The sequence below is a fragment of the Oncorhynchus gorbuscha genome, linkage group LG09 (assembly GCF_021184085.1).
Source record: "Oncorhynchus gorbuscha isolate QuinsamMale2020 ecotype Even-year linkage group LG09, OgorEven_v1.0, whole genome shotgun sequence".
In the NCBI taxonomy this organism is placed as follows: Eukaryota; Metazoa; Chordata; class Actinopteri; order Salmoniformes; family Salmonidae; genus Oncorhynchus; species Oncorhynchus gorbuscha.
The window spans coordinates 40,423,536-40,448,714 of NC_060181.1; the positions used below are offsets into that span (position 1 = coordinate 40,423,536).

Here is a 25,179-nt window from a genome sequence, read left to right on the forward strand (position 1 = left end):
TCTGGAGCAGGTTTTCATCAAGCATCGCATTGTATTTTGCTCTCTTGATCTTTCCCTCAATCCTGACTAGTCACCCAGTCTCTGGTGCTGAAAAACATCCCACAGCATGATGCTGCCACCACTATGCTCTCCCGTAGGGAAGGGACCAAGTTATCTTCCAGATGTGACACTTGGCATTCAGGCCAAAGAGTTCAATCTTGGTTTCATCAGACCAGAGAATCATGTGCCTTTTACTGAAGAGTGGCTTCCATCTGGCCACTCTACCATAAAAGCCTGATTGGGGCAGTGCTGCAGAGATGGTTTTCTTTCTGGAAGGTTCTCCCATCGCCACAGTGGAACTCTGGAGCTCTGTCGGAGTGACCATCGGGTTATTGGTCACCTCCCTGACCAAGGCCCTTCTCCCTCGATTGCTCAGTTTGGCCTGGCGGCCAGCTCTAGGAAGAGTCTTGGTGGTTCCAAACTACTTCCATTTAAGAATGATGGAGGCCACTGTGTTTTTGGAGACATTCAAAGCTGCAGACATTTTTTGGTACCTGTCTCGGTGCTCCTTGGACAATTATTTTGACCTCATGGCTTGGTTTTTGCTCTAACATGCACTGTCAACTGTGGGACCTTATATAAACAGGTGTGTTACTTTCCAAATCATGTCCAATCAACTGAATTTACCACAGGTGGACTCCAATCAAGTTGTAGAAACATATAAAGGATGATCAACGGAAACAGGATGCACCTGAGCTCAATTTCGAGAATCATAGCAAAAGGTCTGAATACTTATATAAATATGGTATTTTTGTTTGTTATTTTTTTATACATTTCTAAAAACCTGTTTTCGCTTCTTTCATTGTGGGGTATTGTGTCTAGATTAATGAGGAACAGTTTAGAATAAGGCTGCAACATAACAAAATGTGGGAAAAGGAAGGGGTCTGAATACTTTCCGAATGCACGGTATATACAAATACAACATTTTTACTTTTGGGCTAAATGTTTCATTGTGTTTGTCTAGAGCAAAGACATGATTTAGAGAGAAATACAAATCTGGAATCCTATCCTATGTTATACTGTTTCAAAATGGCATACCATTTTCTACAGCTGCATGTCATTTTACCACCATCTGCTGTAGATAGACTGTCTCTGCCACCTTCCTACCACCGATGGGCAGGACAGACACCTCTACAGGAGGTAACAAACATAGACAAGAACCACAACCAAAGCCACAATTTTGAACATTTGCTCAAAGGATTTCATCTCAACAACTTGGGGTGGCAGGATAACAGGATACTGGATAACAGGAGTCTGCTGTACAACAGGGGAAAGCTGGGGCTGGGAGTCACTGTGGGAGTGCACTGCCAGTGGTGGGGCAGGAGCCGGGGGCATTAAAAGGGGAAGCCCCTGTCTCCTCTGCTCCTCCAGAGCCTCAATCAGAAACACCAAAGCTTTGCGCGGGAAGGTTGGTGGGGCAAAGAGGTTGGAGGTGGGGACAAAGAAGTGGGGGAGCAGACCACTGCTTGCGTGGCCCTCCAGGGCCCTTAGGAGGTACATGAAGCAGGCAGGCAGCTGACGGGGCGTCCACAGGGAGTCCTGGGCCCTGATCGAGAGGGTGTGTAGGAAGGCTGTCTTCCCGTGGTAGGAGCACAGAGCATCCAGCTCTTGAGGGTAGCGTTGCTTCAGTCCCTCGATCAGGATCTTGAAGCACTGCTTACTAAACGAGAGGAGGAGAGAAAGAGAGGTTCATAATATCGATCACTTCACATAAAGGTGTTTGTTCAGTATTAGGGCTAAATGAGTCACAGGTGATAGTAAACAGTGTTGTAGAGTGAATTCTGACCGGCAGCACTTGGTGGCAGAGGTCTCACAGCAGGTCCTCTTGTTCCCATGAGCCTTGATCAGTTCCTTTTCTATGTGAGAAAAGGAAATCCTCCAACTCTCTGCAGGAGACAAAGCAGCAACATTTCAATCAAAGGGAAAATATCATTCACATTCAGTGTATCAATCATGTATCAGTCACAAAAACTATACACATCCAGAGTCCTGCACATCTGGCTCTGGCACAAAACAACAATGTTCCGCACACCTTTAGCTGCCTCACTAAGGTTTCGTCCTGGGGGTTTCTTGGGCACAAAGAAGCAAGTTTGGTGGGTGAGAGAGCGCCGGGTCTTCTTCCCCAGCCAGTTGTCCACATCTGGGCCGGCGCGGGCAGCCAGAGGCCAGCCCTGTGAGGAAGGCACTTCCAGGGCGGGCACCACATCCACAGAAAGTAGTTCCTGTTTCCCATTATCCACCTCCAACAGGGAAAGGGTCACCGCTGGTGAGTTTGGACGCTTCCTATTCATCACCCAACGCCAGCTATTTCCAGGCACTGGTGATCAGAACACACAAAAGCATACAAGCAACGTCATGTCATATTTAGACAAAACAATGCCCCAGGTGGTTGGAGATGTGGACTACGACCACTGACCTCAAAGGCTCAAATAATCATATTGACCCCTCAACAACATAGCATCTACAGACAAACCAGTTGTACAAGATATACAGTATGGGTATGTGAGCATTTATATGACTGCATTCGTATACTCTCAGGTGAATATAGACCAGTTACCACACCTCTGTAGGTGCTGATGAACTTGCGGACCAGACGGTGCATTTCACTTATGATCTTGCTGGCTGAGATGGTGAGCCCATCGTCCAAAAGGAAAGACCGTATGTGGGAACGCGTTGAACGGGATAGGGCGACTTCGTAGAAGAGGCCATGGTATTGGTCCAGCTCAGTCATTTTGAGGCGGGAAGGAGACTGGAGCTTCAGCATCATGTCAAACTCATTTGGGTTGAGTATCTGTTGGCACACAATGGCAATAAGTACAATTGACTATTTATATACTATTTAGTTTCATTCACAGGATTATAATAAAAGTAAAGTATAGTCACTGAATGCAAAGGGCAGGTTTGACTGACCCAGATGAACTCACAAACAGCAACTTGACATTCAACACAAGAAGAACAAGGACCTCCATGTTTGCATGTCATATTTCCCTATTATGTACAGTATGTGATACTAGAGTTGAAGTCGGAAATGTACATACACTTAGATTGGAGTCATTAAAACTCGTTTTCCAAACTATAGTTTTGGCAAGTCGGTTAGGACTTTGTGCATGACACAAGTCATTTTTCCAAAAATTGTTTACAGACAGATTACTTCACTTATAATTCACTGTATCACAATTCCAGTGGGTCAGAAGTTTACATACACTAAGTTGACTATGCCTTTAAACAGCTTGTAAAATTCCCAAAAATTATGTCTTGGCTTTAGAAGCTTCTGATAGGCTAATTGACATCATTTGAGCCAATTGGAGGTGTACCTGTGGATGTATTTCAAGGCCTACCTTCAAACTCAGTGCCTCTTTGCTTGAGATCATGGGAAAATCAAATGAAATCACCCAAGACCTCAGAAAAAAATGTAGACCTCCACAAGTCTGGTTCATCCTTGGGAGAAATTTCCAAATGGCTGAAGGTACCACGTTCATCAGTACAAACAATAGTACGCAAGTATAAACACCATGGGACCACAGCAGTCATACCGCTCAGGAAGGAGACGCGGTCTGTCTCCTAGAGATGAATGTACTTTGGTGCGAAAAGTGCAATTCAATCGCAGAACAACAGCAACGGACCTTGTGAATATGCTGGAGGAAACAGGTACAAAAGTTTTTTTTAAAGAAGCGTCCTCTCACTGTCAACTGTGTTTATTTTCAGCAAACTTAACATGTGTAAATATTTGTATGAACCTAAGATTCAACAACTGAGACAAACTGAAACAGTTCCACAGACATGTAACGAACAGAAATTGAGCAATGTGTCCCTGAACAAAGGGGGGGGGGTCAAAATCAAAAGTAGCAGTCAGTATCTGGTGCGGCCACCAGCTGCATTACGCACTGCAGTGCATCTCCTCCTCATGGACTGCACCAGATTTGCCAGTTCTTGCTGTGAGATGTTACCCCACTCTTCCACCAAAGCACCTGCAAGTTCCATGACATTTCTGGGGGGAATGGCCCTAGCAATCACCCTCCGATCCAACAGGTCCCAGACGTGCTCAATGGGATTGAGATCCAGGCTCTTCGCTGGCCATGGCAGAACACTGACATTTCTGTCTTGCAGCAAATCACACACAGAACGAGCAGTATGGCTGGTGGCATTGTCATGCTGGAGGGTCATCTCAGGATGAGCCTGCAGGAAGGGTACCACATGAGGGAGGAGGATGTCTTCCCTGTAATGCACAGCGTTGAGATTGCCTGCAATGACAACAAGCTCCGTCCGATGATGCTATGATACACCGCCCCAGACCATGACAGATCCTCCACCTCCAAATCGATGCCGCTCCAGAGTACAGGCCTCGGTGTAACGCTCATTGATTCGACGATAAACGCAAATCTGACCATCACCCCTGGTGAGACAAAACCGCGACTCGTCAATGAAGAGCACTTTTTACCAGTCCTGTCTGGTCCAGCGACGGTGGGTTTGTGCCCATAGGCAACGTTGTTGCCGGTGATGTCTGGTGAGGACCTGCCTTACAACTGGCCTACAAGCCCTCTGTCCAGCAAGGAAGAAGCCACTGATCCAAAACGGACATAAAAAAGCCAGATTACGGTTTGCAACTGCATATGGGGACAAAGATCATACTTTTTTGAGAAAGGTCCTGTGGTCTGATGAAACAAAAATAGAACTGTTTGGTCATAATGACCATTGTTACGTTTGGAAGAAAAAGGGGGAGGCTTGCAAGCCAAATAACACCATCCCAACCGTGAAGCACAGGGGTGACAGCATCATGTTGTGGGGATGCTTTGCTGCAGGAGGGACTGGTGCACTTCACAAAATAGATGGCATCATGAGGTAGGAAAATTATGTGGATATATTGAAGCAACATCTCAAGACATCAGTCAGGAAGTTAAAGCTGGGTCGAAAATGGGTCTTCCAAATGGACAATGACCCCAAGCATACTTCCAAAGTTGTGGCAAAATGGCTTAAGGACAACAAAGTCAAGGTATTGGCCATCACAAAGCCCTGACCTCAATCCTATAGAAAAGTTGTGGGCAGAACTGAAAAAGCGTGTGCAAGCAAGGAGGCCTACAAACCTGACTCAGTTACACCAGTCCTGTCAGGAGGAATGGGCCAAAATTCAGCCAACTTATTGTGGAAGGCTGTCCAAAACATTTAACCCAAGGTAAACAATTTAAAGGCAATTTTTACTAGGATTAAATGTCAGGAATTGTGAAAAACTGAGTTTAAATGTATTTGGCTAAGGTGTATTTGTAAGTCGCTCTGGATAAGAGCGTCTGCTAAATGACTTAAATGTAAATGTAATGTGTATGTAAACTTTTGACTTCAACTGTATATGTTTGGGGGTGAGGATTTGTTTTTGCTGTAGATGTTTGTGGAAAGAATTTGATGACGGACAGTAAACATTCCTATCAGTGTTAAGGTGGGGTATTGTTGAGGGGGTAAGAGATTTACCGGTAATGCAGGACAGGCAGCCATATTGCAGTATTGGCTCATCGAAACTGTCTAATCAGTCACTCAGGGTTAATCCATGTTTTTTTTAAACACACCTTAAGTGTAAATGTGGATCATTTGCTGTTGGGTTATTCTCTTGTGTTCATGTGTTTTAAATGAGCTGCCAGCTAGAGACATAATCCCGTCTCATGGTGTGAGTTACCTTGACCATCTCGTAGTATGAGCCACTGCTGAGCACAGAGGCTGACTGGAAGTAGGGCTGCTCGTCACTGTTCTTGAGGAAGACCAGCAGGCTTTCCCGGAGATGGTTGACCAGGTCCACGGCCCACTGCCGGTCACTCTGGCGGAGCTTAAGGTCCTGGGCCCGAAGCCTGATCCAACGAGCCAGCTCTGGGGAGATCGGGGCCAGCTCGTCCCCTGGTTTGTTCCGGAGTTCTAAATTGAGCAGCTGCTGAAAAATGAGCTCCTGTATATATTGAGATTTAAATGGTTTTTTAGAGTGAAGTACATCAAAAAAATCAAGAGAAAACTGCAAGACTCAATAGAAGACAAAACAAGGAACAAACCAAAAAGACAGGCTTTTGAAAAATTAACTATTTTTCATAAAATTGTACAGTTATCTTAGCTAGCTGAATTGCTAGCAGAATTGTTTACTTGTTGCTAAGCAGTTGCTAGGGACTCTCCTGGAAGAAGCTAGCTAGCTTACAAAGAATAACAACAAAATATCTAGTTAACAGAAGAAAGGAAGACAAAATAAGGACAAAAGAAGGACAGAAGAAAAAGGAAAAGAAAGAGGACAACATAGTGAAACAGTCAGCACTTCTATTGCAACTTGTATTTCGTCGTCCTAACGTAGTCTACACTGCTATCTGCCCAGCAGCTAGCCAGCTAGCATACGTCCACCGTCTACCGAATAGCAGCACTGTAAAAACTATTACACTCAACTGAACGACTTGATTAGTGTAGTGTTAGCTAGCTACATAGTTGTCTTTGCTGTCTTCGTATCCAAGATAATTGTGTAGTTTAGAGCGTGTAGTCTTAGAGTGATTATCTTAATTTACTGAGGTTAGCTAGCCAGCTATTTGTCGTCCTTAACGTAGGAGACACTGCTAGCTAGCCAACAGCTAGCCAACGTCTACTGAATAGAACTTCCGCACTCAACAACCCGGTCGCATTCCGCTTCGCTCCACAGGTAGTATCACATTTTTCATTTCATTTCATTACAGCACAACGGTTTGATTTGTTTGATCGTAGCTAGCTACATAGCTAGCTACATAGCCGTCTGTGTATCAAAGATAATTGTTGTCGTTCTTTTAACGCAACGTAACGTAATCAACACTGCTAGCTAGCCAGCTAGCCCCCGAATAGCAGCACTGTAGAAACTATTACACTCAACGGAACAACTTGATTAGTGTAGTGTCAACAACGCAGCCACTGCCAGCTAGCCTACAAAGTCAACAACGCAGCCACTGCCAGCTAGCCTACTTCAGCAGTACTGTATCATTTTAATCATTTTAGTCAATAAGATTCTTGCTACGTAAGCTTAACTTTCTGAACATTTGAGACGTGTAGTCCACTTGTCATTCCAATCTCCTTGCATTAGCGTAGCCTCTTCTGTAGCCTGTCAACTATGTGTCTGTCTATCCCTGTTCTCTCCTCTCTGCACAGACCATACAAACGCTCCACACCGCGTGGCCGCTGCCACCCTAATCTGGTGATCCCAGCGCGCACGACCCACGTGGAGTTCCAGGTCTCCGGTAGCCTCTGGAACTGCCGATCTGCAGCCAACAAGGCAGAGTTCATCTCAGCCTATGCCTCCCTCCAGTCCCTCGACTTCTTGGCACTGACAGAAACATGGATCACCACAGATAACACTGCTACTCCTACTGCTCTCTCTTCGTCCGCCCACGTGTTCTCGCACACCCCGAGAGCTTCTGGTCAGCGGGGTGGTGGCATCGGGATCCTTATCTCTCCCAAGTGGTCATTCTCTCTTTCTCCCCTTACCCATCTGTCTATCGCCTCCTTTGAATTTCATGCTGTCACAGTTACCAGCCCTTTCAAGCTTAACATCCTTATCATTTATCGCCCTCCAGGTCCCCTCGGAGAGTTCATCAATGAGCTTGATGCCTTGATAAGCTCCTTTCCTGAGGATGGCTCACCTCTCACAGTTCTGGGCGACTTTAACCTCCCCACGTCTACCTTTGACTCATTCCTCTCTGCCTCCTTCTTTCCACTCCTCTTCTCTTTTGACCTCACCCTCTCACCTTCCCCCTACTCACAAGGCAGGCAATACGCTCGACCTCATCTTTACTAGATGCTGTTTTTCCACTAACCTCATTGCAACTCCCCCAAGTCTCCGACCACTACCTTGTATCCTTTTCCCTCTCGCTCTCATCCAACACTTCCCACACTGCCCCTACTCGGATGGTATCGCGCCGTCCCAACCTTCGCTCTCTCTCCCCCCGCTACTCTCTCCTCTTCCATCCTATCATCTCTTCCCACTGCTCAAACCTTCTCCAACCTATCTCCTGATTCTGCCTCCTCAACCCTCCTCTCTTCCCTTTCTGCATCCTTTGACTCTCTATGTCCCCTATCTTCCAGGCCGGCTCGGTCCTCCCCTCCCGCTCCGTGGCTTGACGACTCATTGCGAGCTCACAGAACAGGGCTCCGGGCAGCCGAGCGGAAATGGAGGAAAACTCGCCTCCCTGCGGACCTGGCATCCTTTCACTCCCTCCTCTCTACATTTTCCTCCTCTGTCTCTGCTGCTAAAGCCACTTTCTACCACTCTAAATTCCAAGCATCTGCCTCTAACCCTAGGAAGTTCTTTGCCACCTTCTCCTCCCTCCTGAATCCTCCTCCCCCTCCCCCCTCCTCCCTCTCTGCAGATGACTTCGTCAACCATTTTGAAAAGAAGGTCGACGACATCCGATCCTCGTTTGCTAAGTCAAACGACACCGCTGGTTCTGCTCACAGTGCCCTACCCTGTGCTCTGACCTCTTTCTCCCCTCTCTCTCCAGATGAAATCTCGCGTCTTGTGACGGCCGGCCGCCCAACAACCTGCCCGCTTGACCCTATCCCCTCCTCTCTTCTCCAGACCATTTCCGGAGACCTTCTCCCTTACCTCACCTCGCTCATCAACTTATCCCTGACCGCTGGCTACGTCCCTTCCGTCTTCAAGAGAGCGAGAGTTGCACCCCTTCTGAAAAAACCTACACTCGATCCCTCCGATGTCAACAACTACAGACCAGTATCCCTTCTTTCTTTTCTCTCCAAAACTCTTGAACGTGCCGTCCTTGGTCAGCTCTCCCGCTATCTCTCTCAGAATGACCTTCTTGATCCAAATCAGTCAGGTTTCAAGACTAGTCATTCAACTGAGACTGCTCTTCTCTGTATCACGGAGGCGCTCCGCACCGCTAAAGCTAACTCTCTCTCCTCTGCTCTCATCCTTCTAGACCTATCGGCTGCCTTCGATACTGTGAACCATCAGATACTCCTCTCCACCCTCTCCGAGTTGGGCATCTCCGGCGTGGCCCACGCTTGGATTGCGTCCTACCTGACAGGTCGCTCCTACCAGGTGGCGTGGCGCGAATCTGTCTCCTCACCATGCGCTCTCACCACTGGTGTCCCCAGGGCTCTGTTCTAGGCCCTCTCCTATTCTCGCTATACACCAAGTCACTTGGCTCTGTCATAACCTCACATGGTCTCTCCTATCATTGCTATGCAGACGACACACAATTAATCTTCTCCTTTCCCCCTTCTGATGACCAGGTGGCGAATCGCATCTCTGCATGTCTGGCAGGCATATCAGTGTGGATGACGGATCACCACCTCAAGCTGAACTTCGGCAAGACGGAGCTGCTCTTCCTCCCGGGAAGGACTGCCCGTTCCATGATCTCGCCATCACGGTTGACAACTCCATTGTGTCCTCCTCCCAGAGCGCTAAGAACCTTGGCGTGATCCTGGACAACACCCTGTCGTTCTCAACTAACATCAAGGCGGTGGCCCGTTCCTGTAGGTTCATGCTCTACAACATCCGCAGAGTACGACCCTGCCTCACACAGGAAGCGGCACAGGTCCTAATCCAGGCACTTGTCATCTCCCGTCTGGATTACTGCAACTCGCTGTTGGCTGGGCTCCCTGCCTGTGCCATTAAACCCCTACAACTCATCCAGAACGCCGCAGCCCGTCTGGTGTTCAACCTTCCCAAGTTCTCTCACGTCACCCCGCTCCTCCGCTCTCTCCACTGGCTTCCAGTTGAAGCTCGCATCCGCTACAAGACCATGGTGCTTGCCTACGGAGCTGTGAGGGGAACGGCACCTCAGTACCTCCAGGCTCTGATCAGGCCCTACACCCAAATAAGGGCACTGCGTTCATCCACCTCTGGCCTGCTCGCCTCCCTACCACTGAGGAAGTACAGTTCCCGCTCAGCCCAGTCAAAACTGTTCGCTGCTCTGGCTCCCCAATGGTGGAACAAACTCCCTCACGACGCCAGGACAGCGGAGTCAATCACCACCTTCCGGAGACACCTGAAACCCCACCTCTTTAAGGAATACCTAGGATAGGATAAAGTAATCCTTCTCACCCCCCCTTAAAATATGTAGATGCACTATTGTAAAGTGGCTGTTCCACTGGATGTCATAAGGTGAATGCACCAATTTGTAAGTCGCTCTGGATAAGAGCGTCTGCTAAATGACTTAAATGTAAATGTAATGTTTGGGGATCTTGGCTGTGGGCAGATTGATGTATTGGCTGGACTGTCTCAGATGAGCATTGTGTTGAAGCATGAATGGTGTAATTTTCAACCTGTTTTACAGGATTATACACACATGAACTTCATCTACAAAACATCTTTCTGTCTCAGAGGCAAAAACTCACTCAACTCAGAATGTCAATTCTAGCTAGATTAATGAATGTAACATGTTACTGATTGTCTCAGCATCTTTGACATACACTGATACACACTTCAGATGAGGACAATCAACAATAGCATTGAAGCGAGTAGGTCTAACATGCTATTACCTGCCAGGTGTGGTCTCTGCCTAGGGAGGTGTGAGGTGAGTGTGGCTGGGGTACTGGCATTTCCATCATCCTGACCCAGCAATTCCCCAGTCTGAGAGTCCTCTATAGGGCTACCTTCATCTCCGTCCAGAAACCCACCCTCCTCTGCCTCTCTGCCCAGGCTAGGTTGGAGGTGGATGGGGGTGGATGGGGTTGTCTGGTGCTCCAGAAGGTGTGGATGGAACTGAGCTCTGTCTCCTGGAGGATGATCCCCTCTGAGGTGTGCTTCTGTTCATCTTTCTACTTTGATCAATGCACACAAACACAAATCAATTCAGAGAAACTATATCTGCAAGTATGACATAAATATCATTTGAATATCCTCTTCCTTATAGGTTGAATGTATATAGGATAGGACTGCTCAATAATAAAAAACTACCTCACTCAACGTTTAGTGGGTGCTTATAAACATAGCACCACAGAAATCATAATAAATTACTAAATTTGATGTAATTTTAGTACAATGAAAGTAATGCTGAGGTCCTGCCATGAGGAATTAACATAATTGTTGTTTCCAAGACCTTACACAAACCACAATGACCCCAGCCCAGGCTACATGTTACTCAAGACAACCTGGTTTGTGACATTTTATTCATAATCCCAGACCGATTGTTAAATAATCATTCAACCATTGTGAAATGTTACACGGGTTGTGAAGATTTACCTGCTATTGCCGTCTTTGTCACAAATATCAGCTTGGTAGGGTGACAGACTGAGACGTCGCTATTGCCCTTCTCCGTGTCGGCTCACTTACTGTGTTCTTTCTCTCTGTGACAGCATATCCCCCTTTCCTGCCACTATTCCCATTTTCGCTTTCTATTTCCCAAGTATGATGTCACATAAATGAAAGATAAAAGAGCATTGCCCCTCCTTTGTCTTTTTAGCAGTGGATGACGGGTTGATACTGAACGTAAAACTGTAAGAGAGGTTTTCACCAGAGGATTGTATAGGTACCGTCATAAACATATTTTGCTCTACTAGGTTCGTGAAAGCTTGCCATTTTGTGCGAAAGCTTTAATATTGGGGGGAAAAAACCACTGGCAATTAGTTTATCTTTCAGTAACAACCCCATAATTTAACAGTAGCCGAAATGTACTGATGTACAATGTCCTACAGGGCAGACACTTTTCTGAAAGTATGCATCTACAGTATTGACATGTTTAGCAACAGCACTTACATTTATAAAGTAACTCAAATGAGAAAAACCGAGGCAGTGAATCATATCTATCAAATATTCCCCAAAGAAATTGATAGGTATTATTTTCTGTTTGTAGTCAATAGTGTAAACCAATGGAACGTTTTCAGCAAATCAATCCAAAATCTGACAACTAGCTCAATGTTTCACAGCAACAGAAATCAGACTTTATTTTCATATTCTAACACAACATATAATTTCATGATAGATACCAGTATGTATCCAACAGTAACCGATTCAGCGTTTGGCTTATGAGAAACAAGAAACAGCAGCGTTTTGGCAGTTAATGTTCATGGTTTTTTATTTTTGGTTTGATCATAATTTCCCCTAAAGCATTATTCTTCGAACATTTGCTTTCCTTTCCTGCGAAAACTTTTGCGATGGGTTTTTATTAGCATTAGCCAGTCCTTGAGTAGAGAGCTCAGGTTCTGAGACACTGCAGGATGGGATGCCGGTGACACGCCTTGTTGTTGCTGGATGTCTGGAGCAGGAATTCATTTGGCTTTGGTGGCCTTAATGGCAGACTTGGTCACCTTGCCAGTGCTGGCAGCCTTCTTGTCAACGGCCTTGATGACACCAACGGCAACGGTCTGTCTCATGTCGCGCACAGCAAAACGACCTGCAACAGTTAAGAGAAATGGTTACTGGACGGGTCTGAACGATTTTTTGTGTGGTTTTGCTAAATGGAGTGTCAGCATATTCCAGAAGTCATTGAAGTTCCTACTTCACTGTTTTTGTAAGTGACATTGTAAGGTTGAGACTAGTAAGATGTCTTCACCATCTTACAAGCAATGCAACAGTAAATGTGTGGAGAATTCTTTCAATAACAAAAGGCTGCATTACCCAGATGTGTCCTATACAGTTATGGGAACCCCCACGTAACACGTAACCCATAATCGTCATCATTAGGTGTTCGTGTGTGACTCACCAAGGGGAGGGTAGGCAGCGAAGCTCTCCACACACATGGGCTTTCCTGGCACCATGACAATGATGGCGGCGTCTCCAGATTTCAGGGCTTTGGGGTTGTCCTCAAGCTTCTTGCCGGAACGACGGTCGATCTTCTCCTTGAGCTCGCTGAACTTGCAGGCGATGTGAGCAGTGTGGCAATCCAGTACAGGGGCATAGCCCTGGGAGATGGTGCCGGGGTGGTTCAGGATGATGACCTGAAGATTGGGGTAAAGTTTGGGTAAGGATGGGTGGGACTCTAGACCTACAGTGAAAGGGGGTTGGTACATGGCAAAACTGAATTTAAAAAGTGCACTTTAAAAAAAATTTGTTTATGAAAGTGCTAATTTGTGGCCAGAAACGAGATATGTAGTAAAGTAGACTTAGAATATTAGTATTTTGTGTTATCTTTCCCAAAACTACATTGAAAATCAGTTCCATCTCTCACCTGAGCTGTGAAGTTGCCGGCCTCCATTGGGGGGTCATTCTTGCTGTCTCCAGCCACGTTGCCACGACGGATATCCTTGACGGACACGTTCTTGACGTTGAAGCCGACATTGTCACCGGGTAGAGCCGCTTCCAGGGTCTCGTGGTGCATCTCCACAGACTTCACCTCAGTGGTGACATTAGCGGGGGCGAAGGTGACGATCATACCGGCCTTCAGGGTGCCAGTCTCCACGCGGCCCACGGGTACTGTTCCAATACCTGATGGGAAACAAGTATTTAACCACAAGACACATACCCATTCATGTCTAAAGAAATTAACCAGCACATTCAAACATATTGATCTATGATTGGTTCTTACCGCCGATTTTGTAGACGTCCTGCAGGGGCAGACGGAGGGGCTTGTCAGTGGGGCGGGAAGGGGCCAGGATAGAGTCCAGAGCCTCCAGAAGGGTCACACCGCTAGCGCCACCCTCCTTACGTTCGACCTTCCATCCCTTGAACCAGCCCATCTGCAATGGCCAACAGAAGAAACAAGATCAATATTACACAGACTTACTTACCTGTCAAGAGTTAATCCTACTTTAAAGTTCTAGCCCTAATAATTTACACATATAACCACCTAGACCTACAATGCTGTGGTTTAGTTTATCATGTGTGGATGGGCTACTCACGTTGGGGCTAGCCTCCAGCATGTTGTCCCCATGCCATCCAGAGATGGGCACAAAGGCGACAGTGGCAGGGTTGTAGCCAATCTTCTTGATGTAGGTGCTGACCTCCTTCTGGATCTCCTCAAACCGCTTCTGGCTGTAGGGGGGCTCAGTAGAGTCCATCTTGTTGACGCCAACAATGAGCTGTTTCACTCCCAGAGTGTAGGCGAGGAGAGCGTGCTCACGGGTCTGGCCGTTCTTGGAGATACCAGCCTCAAACTCACCCACACCACCAGCAACAATCAGCACAGCGCAATCAGCCTGAGAAAATGAAGTCATAGATATTGACACTCCAAACCTAGTGGTAAAATGCCACTACTGATTTGTTCAGTTAGGACATTAAAGCTCATCTTTACCTGAGAGGTACCAGTGATCATGTTCTTGATAAAGTCTCTGTGTCCAGGGGCATCAATGATTGTGACGTAGTACTTGGCAGTCTCAAACTTCCACAGGGAAATGTCGATGGTGATACCACGCTCCCGCTCAGCCTTCAGCTTGTCCAGCACCCAGGCATACTTGAAAGAGCCCTTGCCCATCTACACACGCAAAGAAAAGTTTGCTTTTATTGCACTTATGTCTACAGTTCAAATCGATCCAATTACACCTACTGCAAAGGTCTGATAATTTTTTTACTAGTTTGTCAGTAAATGAAATGCAAACACAAATTTACAACAGTATTACTCATGAATTGCCAATTGACGATCCATCCCAACCAAATTACTCCAAAAATGTCTGCCTAATCAGAAACTTCTGCTAGCTGAGCAATAAATCTGTCCCATCAAAGATAATCCATATGTCTCAACTAAAGACGAACTGGTCACTCAATCCCATTTGCCAACATTCATTTGTTTGTTCCCCAATACTAGTCATAATGCACTGACAAAACAGATTAGATTTAAATAAGATTTTAATCAGTTAAACATCAATATATGCCATTTGCAACTAGTGCACAATGGCCACAACTGACAATACATTTGGTACAGTAGATGGCGCTCGTGTCAAAGTAATATGTTGAAGGATTCTCTTCTAACCACACCCGTTATTGAACGTCGCAATTCATAGCAGCATTAGCAAACTCAGAATTCCTAGAAAATGCCAGGGCTCCCAAACATACCTCAGCGGCTTCCTTCTCGAACTTTTCAATGGTTCTCTTGTCAATGCCTCCGCATTTGTAGATCAGATGACCTGTGGTGGTTGACTTTCCGGAGTCGACATGGCCAATGACCACAATGTTGATGTGGATCTTTTCCTTTCCCATGATTTACTGATGAAAAGGAGACTGACATAACTACCGATGTAAAATTTTATTTACACAAAATACACATATGGCCGACATGGCTGCAGGAGTAGAAATTCATGGTGTAATCAAGTGATGAATTCGACAGATTGCCGATAGGCGCCCCTGACTCATGCACCATGTGCTAGCCCACAAATCATTCCCCTCCCACTGCCCTCCATGTTCAGTCATAAGACTAGGAAGCCGGCCATGTTGAGGCTAATCAACGACACCCGCTTTATGGCGGTGAAGGCAGTCGTGCACAGCCGACTACCCAAAATTCTATCTAGGCTGTATTACAGCAATTCAGTTAAACTTCGTTAACCATGAACGAAAATAAATTACCCACTAAACTTGAAGTTGTCTGCAATGAGACTGACCCCAAATTTTAAAAAGCAGTTAGTCATCTTGTACAAATCAGACCGGTCCTAAAATCATGCACCCCAAAAGAGGCTGCCACACTTTCATAACCATGCTGCAATAAGTGTAGCAGTATTGAGGTAATTAGTGTAGCTACATAACAATTACATACTGAAATGAACATTTTCTTCACTAACCTGAAACAATACAGATAACGGGTATTCCTGCTTTAGACCGGAGAAAAAGGACGGAATATGAGCCCACATCTCTTTTTATACCGGTGTAGTGGGAGGCGGGCGCTACAGCCCTGGTGTCACGAGAAATAAAGTGCCATTGGTTATGCCAGTGTAACCCCACCTAGGTGATTGGCTGGCAAAAACCATCACGGGGCACAGCCTTGCAGCAGTCAGGGATAGCTTGTCAAAACAGCTGCAAAAACCAAGTTAGATACAGTGCTGCACTTGTTCTACCCTATGGCACAGCTCCCACTCAACTACAACAAGAACAAGGATTAAGGAAAACGACAGAGCAAGCTTTTTGGTCAAGACATTTAAAGACCTTTATTAGTTACCAGCAGCTTTCTTCCAATTTAATTGTGGCATCAAACAGGTGTAGTTCTCAACCATTAACTCAAATATAACTGAAAGGGGCACTGTCAGTCATGTGACAAGGTGTATCTGCGTTGAGTTCTTTTCCTGCGAAAACTTTTACGATGGGTTTTAATCAGCATTAACCAGTCCTTAAGTATAGAGCTCAGGTTTCGAGACGCCGCAGGATGTAGGGCTGCAGACCCCACCACCCGAGGGACATCCTGTGGGAGGAGAATTCACTTTTTACCAGCCTTAACGGCAGATTTGGTGACCTTGCCGCTGGAGGCAGCCTTCTTGTCGACGGCCTTGATGACACCAACAGCAACAGTCTGCCTCATGTCACGCACAGCAAAACGACCTGAGAGAAAGAGAACATTAGGAATGAGGCCTTTTCCAAGCATAGAAAACCTTTTAAAAAGGAACAATGTCCTTGGCAGGAGGGCTTGTGGATTACTTACCAAGAGGAGGGTATTCCTGGAAGCTCTCCACACACATGGGCTTGCCGGGGATCATGTCAACGATGGCAGCGTCTCCAGACTTCAGGAACTTGGGGGCATCCTCAAGCTTCTTGCCGGAACGACGGTCGATCTTCTCCTTGAGCTCGCTGAACTTGCAGGCGATGTGAGCAGTGTGGCAATCCAGTACAGGGGCATAGCCCTGGGAGATCTGGCCGGGGTGGTTCAGGATGATGACCTGAAAAAACAAGATATCGTCGATTAGAGCATGAAAACAATTAAATTGTCAAGGGATGACAGCTCACCCACCCAACAATTTTAAACAGCATGCCTACCTGAGCGGTGAAGGTGCCAGCCTCCATTGGGGGGTCGTTTTTGCTGTCTCCAGCCACGTTGCCACGACGGATATCCTTGACGGACACGTTCTTGACGTTGAAGCCGACATTGTCACCGGGCATGGCCGATTCCAGGGTCTCGTGGTGCATCTCCACAGACTTCACCTCAGTGGTGACATTAGCGGGGGCGAAGGTGACGATCATACCGGCCTTCAGGGTGCCAGTCTCCACACGGCCCACGGGTACTGTTCCAATACCTGATGGGAAACCAGGGGAGAATAGATTAATGATCAAGAGCACAAACGTGTCCACAGCCTGTATACAAACGTGTCCACAGCCTGTATACAAACGTGTCCACAGCCTGTATACAAACGTGTCCACAGCCTGTATACAAACGTGTCCACAGCCTGTATACAAACGTGTCCACAGCCTGTATACAAACGTGTCCACAGCCTGTATACAAACGCCTGTATACAAACGTGTACAGCCTGTATACAAACGTGAAGTCTAGGACTGGTTCTTACCACCAATTTTGTAGACATCCTGGAGGGGCAGACGAAGGGGCTTATCTGTGGGGCGGGAAGGGGGCAGGATTGAGTCCAGGGCCTCTAGCAGAGTCACACCGTTGGCGTTACCATCCTTACGTTCGACCTTCCATCCCTTGAACCAGGCCATCTAGAATAGGAGAATTGCTGTTTATGTACAAAGCATGACATATGCAAGTCACAGGGTGAGACTTTCAATGTAGTAGAATGCACTGAGGATAGGCTACTCACATTGGCGCTGGCTTCCAGCATGTTGTCCCCATGCCAACCAGAGATGGGCACAAAGGCGACAGTGGCAGGGTTGTAGCCAATCTTCTTGATGTAGGTGGTGACCTCCTTCTGGATCTCTTCAAACCGCTTCTGGCTGTAGGGGGGCTCAGTAGAATCCATCTTGTTGACGCCAACAATGAGCTGTTTCACTCCCAGAGTGTAGGCGAGGAGAGCGTGCTCACGGGTCTGGCCATTCTTGGAGATACCAGCCTCAAACTCACCCACACCACCAGCAACAACCAGCACAGCGCAATCAGCCTGGGGGGGAACAAGTCACGTCAGCCCAACACACTTGTTCATCTATCGCCTTAGTTGGTCAGGTTTACAGTATATTCTGATTGCACTGCCCCCTCCCCCCAATTACCTGAGAGGTACCAGTGATCATGTTCTTGATGAAATCTCTGTGTCCAGGGGCATCAATGATTGTGACGTAGTACCTGCCGGTCTCAAACTTCCACAGAGAAATGTCGATGGTGATACCACGCTCCCTCTCTGCCTTCAGCTTGTCCAGCACCCAGGCATACTTGAAAGAGCCCTTGCCCATCTAAAATTAGAGGAAAGGCACATTATGTTCAATAATTCACATTACCGGTGAAGTAATGCTACACAGCAAAAATGTATAGTGAGCAAGTAGCTCATTTAGGGTTAGGCCTAGATTGGATTTGGGAAACATGGCCCAAATCATTTACACAATTTAACATATCCTGATGTATGCAATATCTGAAACGCAGAGAATGCTTTAAACCAATGTTGCCTAGATGGGATAGCTTTTGTCTGTAGCAAGTTATGAGACGTATGTCAAGGTTATGGAAAGGGTTCAATTTAAAAAATTATACGTGTATTTTACATGTAAAAGTTAACTGAATCCCTCCTAGCCATGACCGCTATAAAGTCCTCAGCCGCCATTACACAAAGTGCATCGTCATTACCCGACACTAGGCCTGCGCAAGCACCGTCCCACATGCGCGCACTCGTTACCCACACCCTGCCGGGTTCACCAGTTTAAAAAAACATGCCGTGGTCGCCATCTTTGATCCAAAGTAATGTAACCAGAACAGAAAGCTCAAACAACCAGAAAAAACGCTTACCTCAGCTGCTTCCTTCTCGAACTTTTCAATGGTTCTCTTGTCAATGCCTCCGCACTTGTAGATCAGATGGCCTGTGGTGGTTGACTTGCCGGAGTCGACATGGCCAATGACCACGATGTTAATGTGGATCTTTTCCTTTCCCATGGTTGCTTAATTAGTTTCTGAAATAAAATGAGCAGAGATACCACTTAATAACTATAACGTTGGTGTAACAATTTGCTTGGGGAACAAGGCTGCAGCATTAAAACACCGGGTCACTCAGACTATGCATTCGAACGTTTATGTCGATGGACCATCAAATCACTGTCCACATCCCTTTAAAATTATATCGAAAGAAAAAAAAAAAAATAGTTTGCTGTCAGCTGACGTCGTTAAAAAGTGTCCGAAAAGGGGTGAGTGAGTTACGATCACGTACTGTTAGGCCTCAGTCGGCCATGGGCCAAAAGCGACACGTGTTGCTTCCAGGCCACGTCGTATAGAGTTACAGAAAGAACTCCAAATATCCAGAAGGAATTTATCCCTACTAGACAAGTCGCCTGGGTTTACGTGCAGTTGTTCAGATCATGGAAGACATTCAATTTAGCTAACTACTCATTCTCACAGGCCACCGCTTTAGTATCCTTTGTTTCCCCCCCAGTTCCCCCTCCCCCAATTGAAAACGTTTTTTTTTTTCCCCCGGCAAAATATATCTTGAAGTTCACCTAAACCAAATCACCACTTCATAAGGTAACTTAAAGAGTACCGTTAAAGCATCCCCCAACACCATCCAAGTCACTTTAAATTGAAACATTGTCCACAAGATTAAATACTATCTGAAATAGCTTACGTTTCCGCAATATGTCTAACAAGTTTTAAAAACCAACGTGCTAACATGTTAGGCCTGTTTTTGAAACCACTAGAGGCTAAATAAGATAAACGCGCTTACCGGTGTTACTGTGCGCTCACTCGACCACTGCTGATGCCCCTACCCAGGTAACAAAAAGAGAAAGAATGCTGGTTGAGTTTGAGTTTTTATACACTGGGAGGTGGCTAGACTGGGTTGCGTCCCCGCTTCCCTTCCCCCTCCCTAGTCGAACCCTCAAATCACACACAATTCAGCGAAAAACTATGCCCGTCTGTCATGGTACGTCATGATGTTTTAAACATTTTCCAAATTTGAACGAACTCCTTTCTGATTCAATCAAAGGGTCTAAAAACAATATAGCTAGGTCATTTATAAATTGACTAAATAACCACATGTGGTCAAGTACACTCTTTATTGGCACGAGAAAAAAAGGACCAGAGACTCATTGAATAACTCAACTGACAAGAGTTTGGTTAAAAATCTGAAAGTAGATTACCCCACTGTATATTGAGTTGGATTAGATATCTCAACAAACCAATCCCCATTGTCTCATAACCCTGAATGAGATTATTAAAACCTGCTTTCTGGAAATGAAATGACATTATTTCATCAATTTGGTTTCAACATGAGTACATAGCATTTACAATTGTCATATCATCTTTTGTTATTTAGTCAGTTTACTCTAGACCTACTATAATTAGATTATACAGTTTCCTCAGTGGACTATAAACTGTCTTGGATTATTACTTTAGGAGCAGGCTACACTAGACACAAAGGAAATGCCTGGTATTGATTCTAGGTGACCCAATCAGTATAACAAGAGTATTCAAATTCAGAGATTTGCACTCAAACAGTGCACTGAGAAGGGAGATCCAGACTCATTGTTTCAATGACCTGGAAGGCATCTTCACCACATCTCACACACCTTCAGGTTCAAAAGAGGTTCCGACCAGGCTAAGGTGAGTGAATACAGTGATCAATAAGTGTGAGGGAGTCCTGATAGATTCTCCATTCACATTGAAATGCTGAGTGCTTTCTCATAATGATCATATCAATCAAATGAAATATAGTAAATTGCGTGCTAAAACTCTCCTTGCTGTAGGCCTATGTGTTGCCCACCCAGTCCAAAAACAATGTTAAATTCAATAACACTGCATCAAAGTTGGGTGATGTAACTGTGATTGCAGTTCTACATTCTACATTTCCTTTTCCCTATACCCTAGTCAGTGACTGTGCTTTATGACAAATAGTGATAAAAATGACTCTGCATGTTTTTTTACAACATTTCAGTCACTCTGTTTCAAAAGAACAGTCAACAACAATGTAAACATTGATGTATCTCATCTCCAGCATCACAAAGATGTGATGATGTTCATATTGTTATTCCCCAATATATGATCAATATATTCTAATCTATAGAGCCTATTCCAAAGGATGCTGTGGAAGTCCATTCTGTGTTTTGGGTGCTGTGGAGAGGTCAGACTCAGGGCCTTTCAGTCTCCTTGCTGTCCCCATCACTGTTGAATTCCCGATATAGGACAGCTGGCATCCCTTGGCACGGCGACGGCTCTCCCCGACTATCTCTTCCTCCCTCAGTTCAGGTAACAGCCACTGAGAAAGCAGCTGCTGCTGTCAATCAGCTCACATTGCAGTGAGTGTGGGGGGGGTGAGAGAGAGAAAGAGGGCGAGAAAGTGAGTGCGAGAGTGAAGGGTACTCGAAAACCGTGCCACAGAGAGTGGGTGAATAATAACAATACACTTTATTTAAAGCGCTTTTCATGACACCCAAAGTCACTTTACACAAGACAATCAGCAAGATAAAAAGCTATAAAATCACACATTAAAATAAGCAAGTATGTGAAAGTCCACGAAACATAAGGATAGACTAACCATGGAGGACACTAAACATGATGGCAGACTAACCAAGGAAGTGAATTAGACAGAGGAGAAAAGCTAAGACAACAGAGAATCCAGGTAAGCCTGTGTGAAGGGGTGTGCCTTATGTGAGGACTTGAATATGTGTATGTATGGATTGTGAGGTTCTGACATGGAGAGGGAGGGAGTTCCAGAGTTGGGGAGGAGGCCGGTGTCAGAGTAAGGCAGCGGATAGGTGGGAGTGTTGGGGTGCAGGAGGTCAGTATGAATGCTGCTGCAACTGCACTGTGTCCGAGGAAGTGGGGGAGATATAGGATGGGAAGCCAGGAGAGGTTAAAAAAACAAAGGGGGAAGCAAAGGAGAATAGAAGCGGAGAGGCATTGACCAAGAACAGGTTTTCAGGAGGCCAGAAAAAAACATTTATTTACCCCAGTTTAAAAATGACTATCCCAGTGAAAAATGTAGATATCCACATTGATCTTAAGGTTTATCCAGGGCAAACTAATAGGCTTACAATTCAGCCTTCCTCAGCGCTTCAGAGACTTCTGGAGGGTCTGTTAAAAAGTGTTGGCATGATACATCATAAAAAATAGGACAAATGGTTTATTCTATAAAAGTTTCCCCATGACATTATATTGGCCCACATTTTCAGCTGGGTTTTATTTTGGAAAAATTGTTAAAGCACGAAACACAGGAAATGTGCCCTGGTTGTCTCTAATCCCCAAAGATTATACAGTACTGAATCTTCCTTTTAGAATGAGGAAGGAGCTAGTATAGTAAAAAGGACAACAAGTAAAGGGTGGGTGCAGCACTAAACACCAGAAGATCAGGCAAATGTAACTCAACCACATAACTCTTTACAAAAGGGCTATTTGTTGAAGCTACAGCCTTGGGTTGTCTTGCTGACGTCCAATACCACCCAAACTTGTATAATTAAAGCATTGCTAAACCACACCCAACAATGTTATGAAAAGATATTCTCTCAGGTTCCTAGATACAGTCCTGTTTTGAATAAGGAAGCAGTGACCAAAAAAAGCATGCAGTTTTAACATGTGACATAACAGTTATGATAAAAATATGACAAATTCATAGTTGTATTTTAGATACAACTACAAACTTCAAGGAGTAGGGCATTCAAGGAGTTGGTTTGATGGGAAGTCGTGTTGTCATCGGCCTTCCCCCTTGCTTGAGGAACAATTGGGGAGCAATAGAGAACAAAAGAGGTGCTATGTCATGATTTACCTGGATCAGCTGTTGCGATTTGCCTTTGTTAAATGAGGTGAAACGAAGACTGGGGTGCCACTTTAACGACTGGGTTTAGGCCAAATAGATTACTTTTAGCTACTGTCGTTTTGTCTTAGGGCCTCACTAAACTGACACTGAAATGAAAAGTTTTGCCTTATTTGTCTAATACATCATGTTGTATTTGTACATCATGTACATCAAATTGACAAGGCAGATAACTGTTTAATTGGGGCAGAACCCTACTTTTTAACTGTTCCCTACAGCAAAAAAAAAACAGAAGTTGCCTGTAAGTCCAGTTACCAGTACAGCAGACTCAGAGAGAGAGAGGGAAATGAGTTTTACTGAGGGCTGAGCATTCCAAGTGGCCAGCAGAAGTGCTAGAGAGGTGGAGCGCAGAAATTGGCAAAGACCCAAGTTGAGTTCAAGCACTTAAAGTGACACCCATATAATGAACACGTACACGAACACAGTTACCCACACACCGACACACACACACACACACACACACACACACACACACACACACACACACACACACACACACACACACACACACACACACACACACACACACACACACACACACACACACACACACACACACACACACACACACACACACACACACACTGAAGGATAACTTACAGTTTGTCACAATCACTTTGGCAGTAATTTCAGAACCTTGTAGTCATTTTTCAAAACTTTAGACACAAAACTCAAAACGGTCATCACTTGTAACACAGGCTGTCCAATGTTCAAAACATTGCATTGTTAATTCATATCTTTAAAGAAACCTTGCACTTGCAGAATCATTGGTTGAAATAACTCATTTATCATGAAATACCATGGGAACATTCATTTAGATCACCCACACACAAGATACCGATAGTTTCACTGTGTAGTTGTTCGTACAATCATTAAATATTGTAGTACAAAATGTGATACATGTAAATACATCAATGTAAAAGGACTAGTAGAGAGAATACTACAGACACAGTGGAATCATTGAACAAAATATGAAATGTATTGATGAAATACAATAAAATCACAACATAGGTTTCTTTGAATCAAAGCAAAAATAGTTAGCTACAAAAAAATAAAAAACTACTGTAAAACATCACTGCAGTGTTCCTCACCTGGCTTACTGTAAAAAGCCAAACAAAAGATTGATTCCTGTCCTATATTTCCATCAACTCTGTCTTGTGGATTTGGCCACAGGTTCTCATCCACATTACAATGGATGTTTTCATTAGACAAACATCTTGGGAAGAATCTTCGGGCGAATCCAGGCCTGACACTGGTCTGCCGTGATATCATTGCATGCGTCATCCATGGCTTGGAGAAGGGTGGCTTGTTCGTGAGGGCGCCTATCATATACAGTGGGGAGAACAAGTTTTTGATACACTGCCGATTTTGCAGGTTTTCCTACTTACAAAGCATGTAGAGGTCTATAATTTTTTAAATCATAGGTACACTGCAAATGTGAGAGACGGAACCTAAAACAAAAATCCAGAAAATCACATTGTATGATTTTTAAGTAATTAATTTGCATTTTATTGCAAGACATAAGTATTTGATCACCTACCAACCAGTAAGAATTCCGGCTCTCACAGACCTGTTAGATTTTCTTTAAGAAGCCCTCCTGTTCTCCACACATTACCTGTATTAACTGCACCTGTTTGAACTCGTTACCTGTATAAAAGACACCTGTCCACACACTCAATCAAACAGACTCCAACCTCTCCACAATGGCCAAGACTCGAGGGCTGTGTAAGGACATCAGGGATCAAATTGTAGACCTGCACAAAGCTGGGATGGGCTACAGGACAATAGGCAAGTAGCTTTGTGAGAAGGCAACAACTGTTGGCGCAATGGAAGAAGTTCAATATGACGGTCAATCACCCTCGGTCTGGGGCTCCATGCAAGATCTCACCTCGTGGGGCATCAATGATCATGAGGAAGGTGAGGGATCAGCCCGGAAGTACATGGCAGGACCGGGTCAATGACCTGAAGAGAGCTGGGACCACAGTCTCAAAGAAAACCAGTAGTAACACACTATGCCGTCATGGATTAAAATCCTGCAGCGCACACAAGGTCCCCCTGCTCAAGCCAGCGCAGGTCCAGGCCCGTCTGAAGTTTGCCAATGACCATCTGGATGATCCTGAGGAGGAATGGGAGAAGGTCATGTGGTCTGATGAGACAAAAATAGAGCTTTTTGGTCTAAACTCCACACCGTGTTTGGAGGAGGAAGAAGAATGAGTACAACCCCAAGAACCTCTTCCCAACCGTGAAGCATGGAGGTGGAAACATCATTCTTTGGGGATGCTTTTCTGCAAAGGGGACAGGACGACCGCACCGTATTGAGGGGAGGATGGATGGGGCCATGTATCGCGAGATCTTGGCCAACAACCTCCTTCCCTCAGTAAGAGCATTGAAGATGGGTCG

The 25,179-nt window shown here is 45.3% G+C and overlaps 3 protein-coding genes across 4 annotated transcripts; all 3 read right to left on the reverse strand.

Annotated features, from left to right (window-relative positions):
• Positions 1 to 849: 849 nt before the first annotated feature.
• On the reverse strand, positions 850 to 11,745 carry LOC124043619 (cyclic GMP-AMP synthase-like). Of its 2 annotated transcripts, none has more exons than XM_046362391.1 (7): positions 11,222 to 11,745; positions 10,519 to 10,797; positions 5,702 to 5,965; positions 2,602 to 2,830; positions 2,072 to 2,356; positions 1,826 to 1,925; positions 850 to 1,699 (listed from the first exon to the last, which is right to left on the reverse strand). In XM_046362391.1, exons 2-7 carry the CDS (start codon positions 10,585 to 10,587, stop codon positions 1,171 to 1,173), a joined length of 1,476 nt encoding a protein of 491 aa, XP_046218347.1. In that variant the 5' UTR covers positions 10,588 to 10,797; positions 11,222 to 11,745; the 3' UTR covers positions 850 to 1,170. The 2 variants fall into 2 exon arrangements, with proteins under 2 accessions (XP_046218347.1, XP_046218346.1); XM_046362390.1 differs by having other exon boundaries at positions 10,519 to 10,800.
• A 145-nt stretch (positions 11,746 to 11,890) lies between these two features.
• On the reverse strand, positions 11,891 to 15,893 carry LOC124043620 (elongation factor 1-alpha-like). The gene is made up of 8 exons (XM_046362392.1): positions 15,685 to 15,893; positions 14,966 to 15,115; positions 14,208 to 14,387; positions 13,816 to 14,112; positions 13,503 to 13,653; positions 13,146 to 13,402; positions 12,681 to 12,915; positions 11,891 to 12,371 (listed from the first exon to the last, which is right to left on the reverse strand). The coding sequence occupies exons 2-8, from the start codon at positions 15,107 to 15,109 to the stop codon at positions 12,247 to 12,249; spliced, it is 1,389 nt and encodes a 462-aa protein (XP_046218348.1). The 5' UTR covers positions 15,110 to 15,115; positions 15,685 to 15,893; the 3' UTR covers positions 11,891 to 12,246.
• Positions 15,894 to 16,021: 128 nt separating this feature from the next.
• Positions 16,022 to 19,853, reverse strand: LOC124043621 (elongation factor 1-alpha, oocyte form-like). Its single transcript, XM_046362393.1, has 8 exons — positions 19,696 to 19,853; positions 18,771 to 18,931; positions 18,047 to 18,226; positions 17,644 to 17,940; positions 17,392 to 17,542; positions 16,868 to 17,124; positions 16,536 to 16,770; positions 16,022 to 16,435 (listed from the first exon to the last, which is right to left on the reverse strand). The coding sequence occupies exons 2-8, from the start codon at positions 18,912 to 18,914 to the stop codon at positions 16,314 to 16,316; spliced, it is 1,386 nt and encodes a 461-aa protein (XP_046218349.1). The 5' UTR covers positions 18,915 to 18,931; positions 19,696 to 19,853; the 3' UTR covers positions 16,022 to 16,313.
• Between the last annotated feature and the right edge of the window lie 5,326 nt (positions 19,854 to 25,179).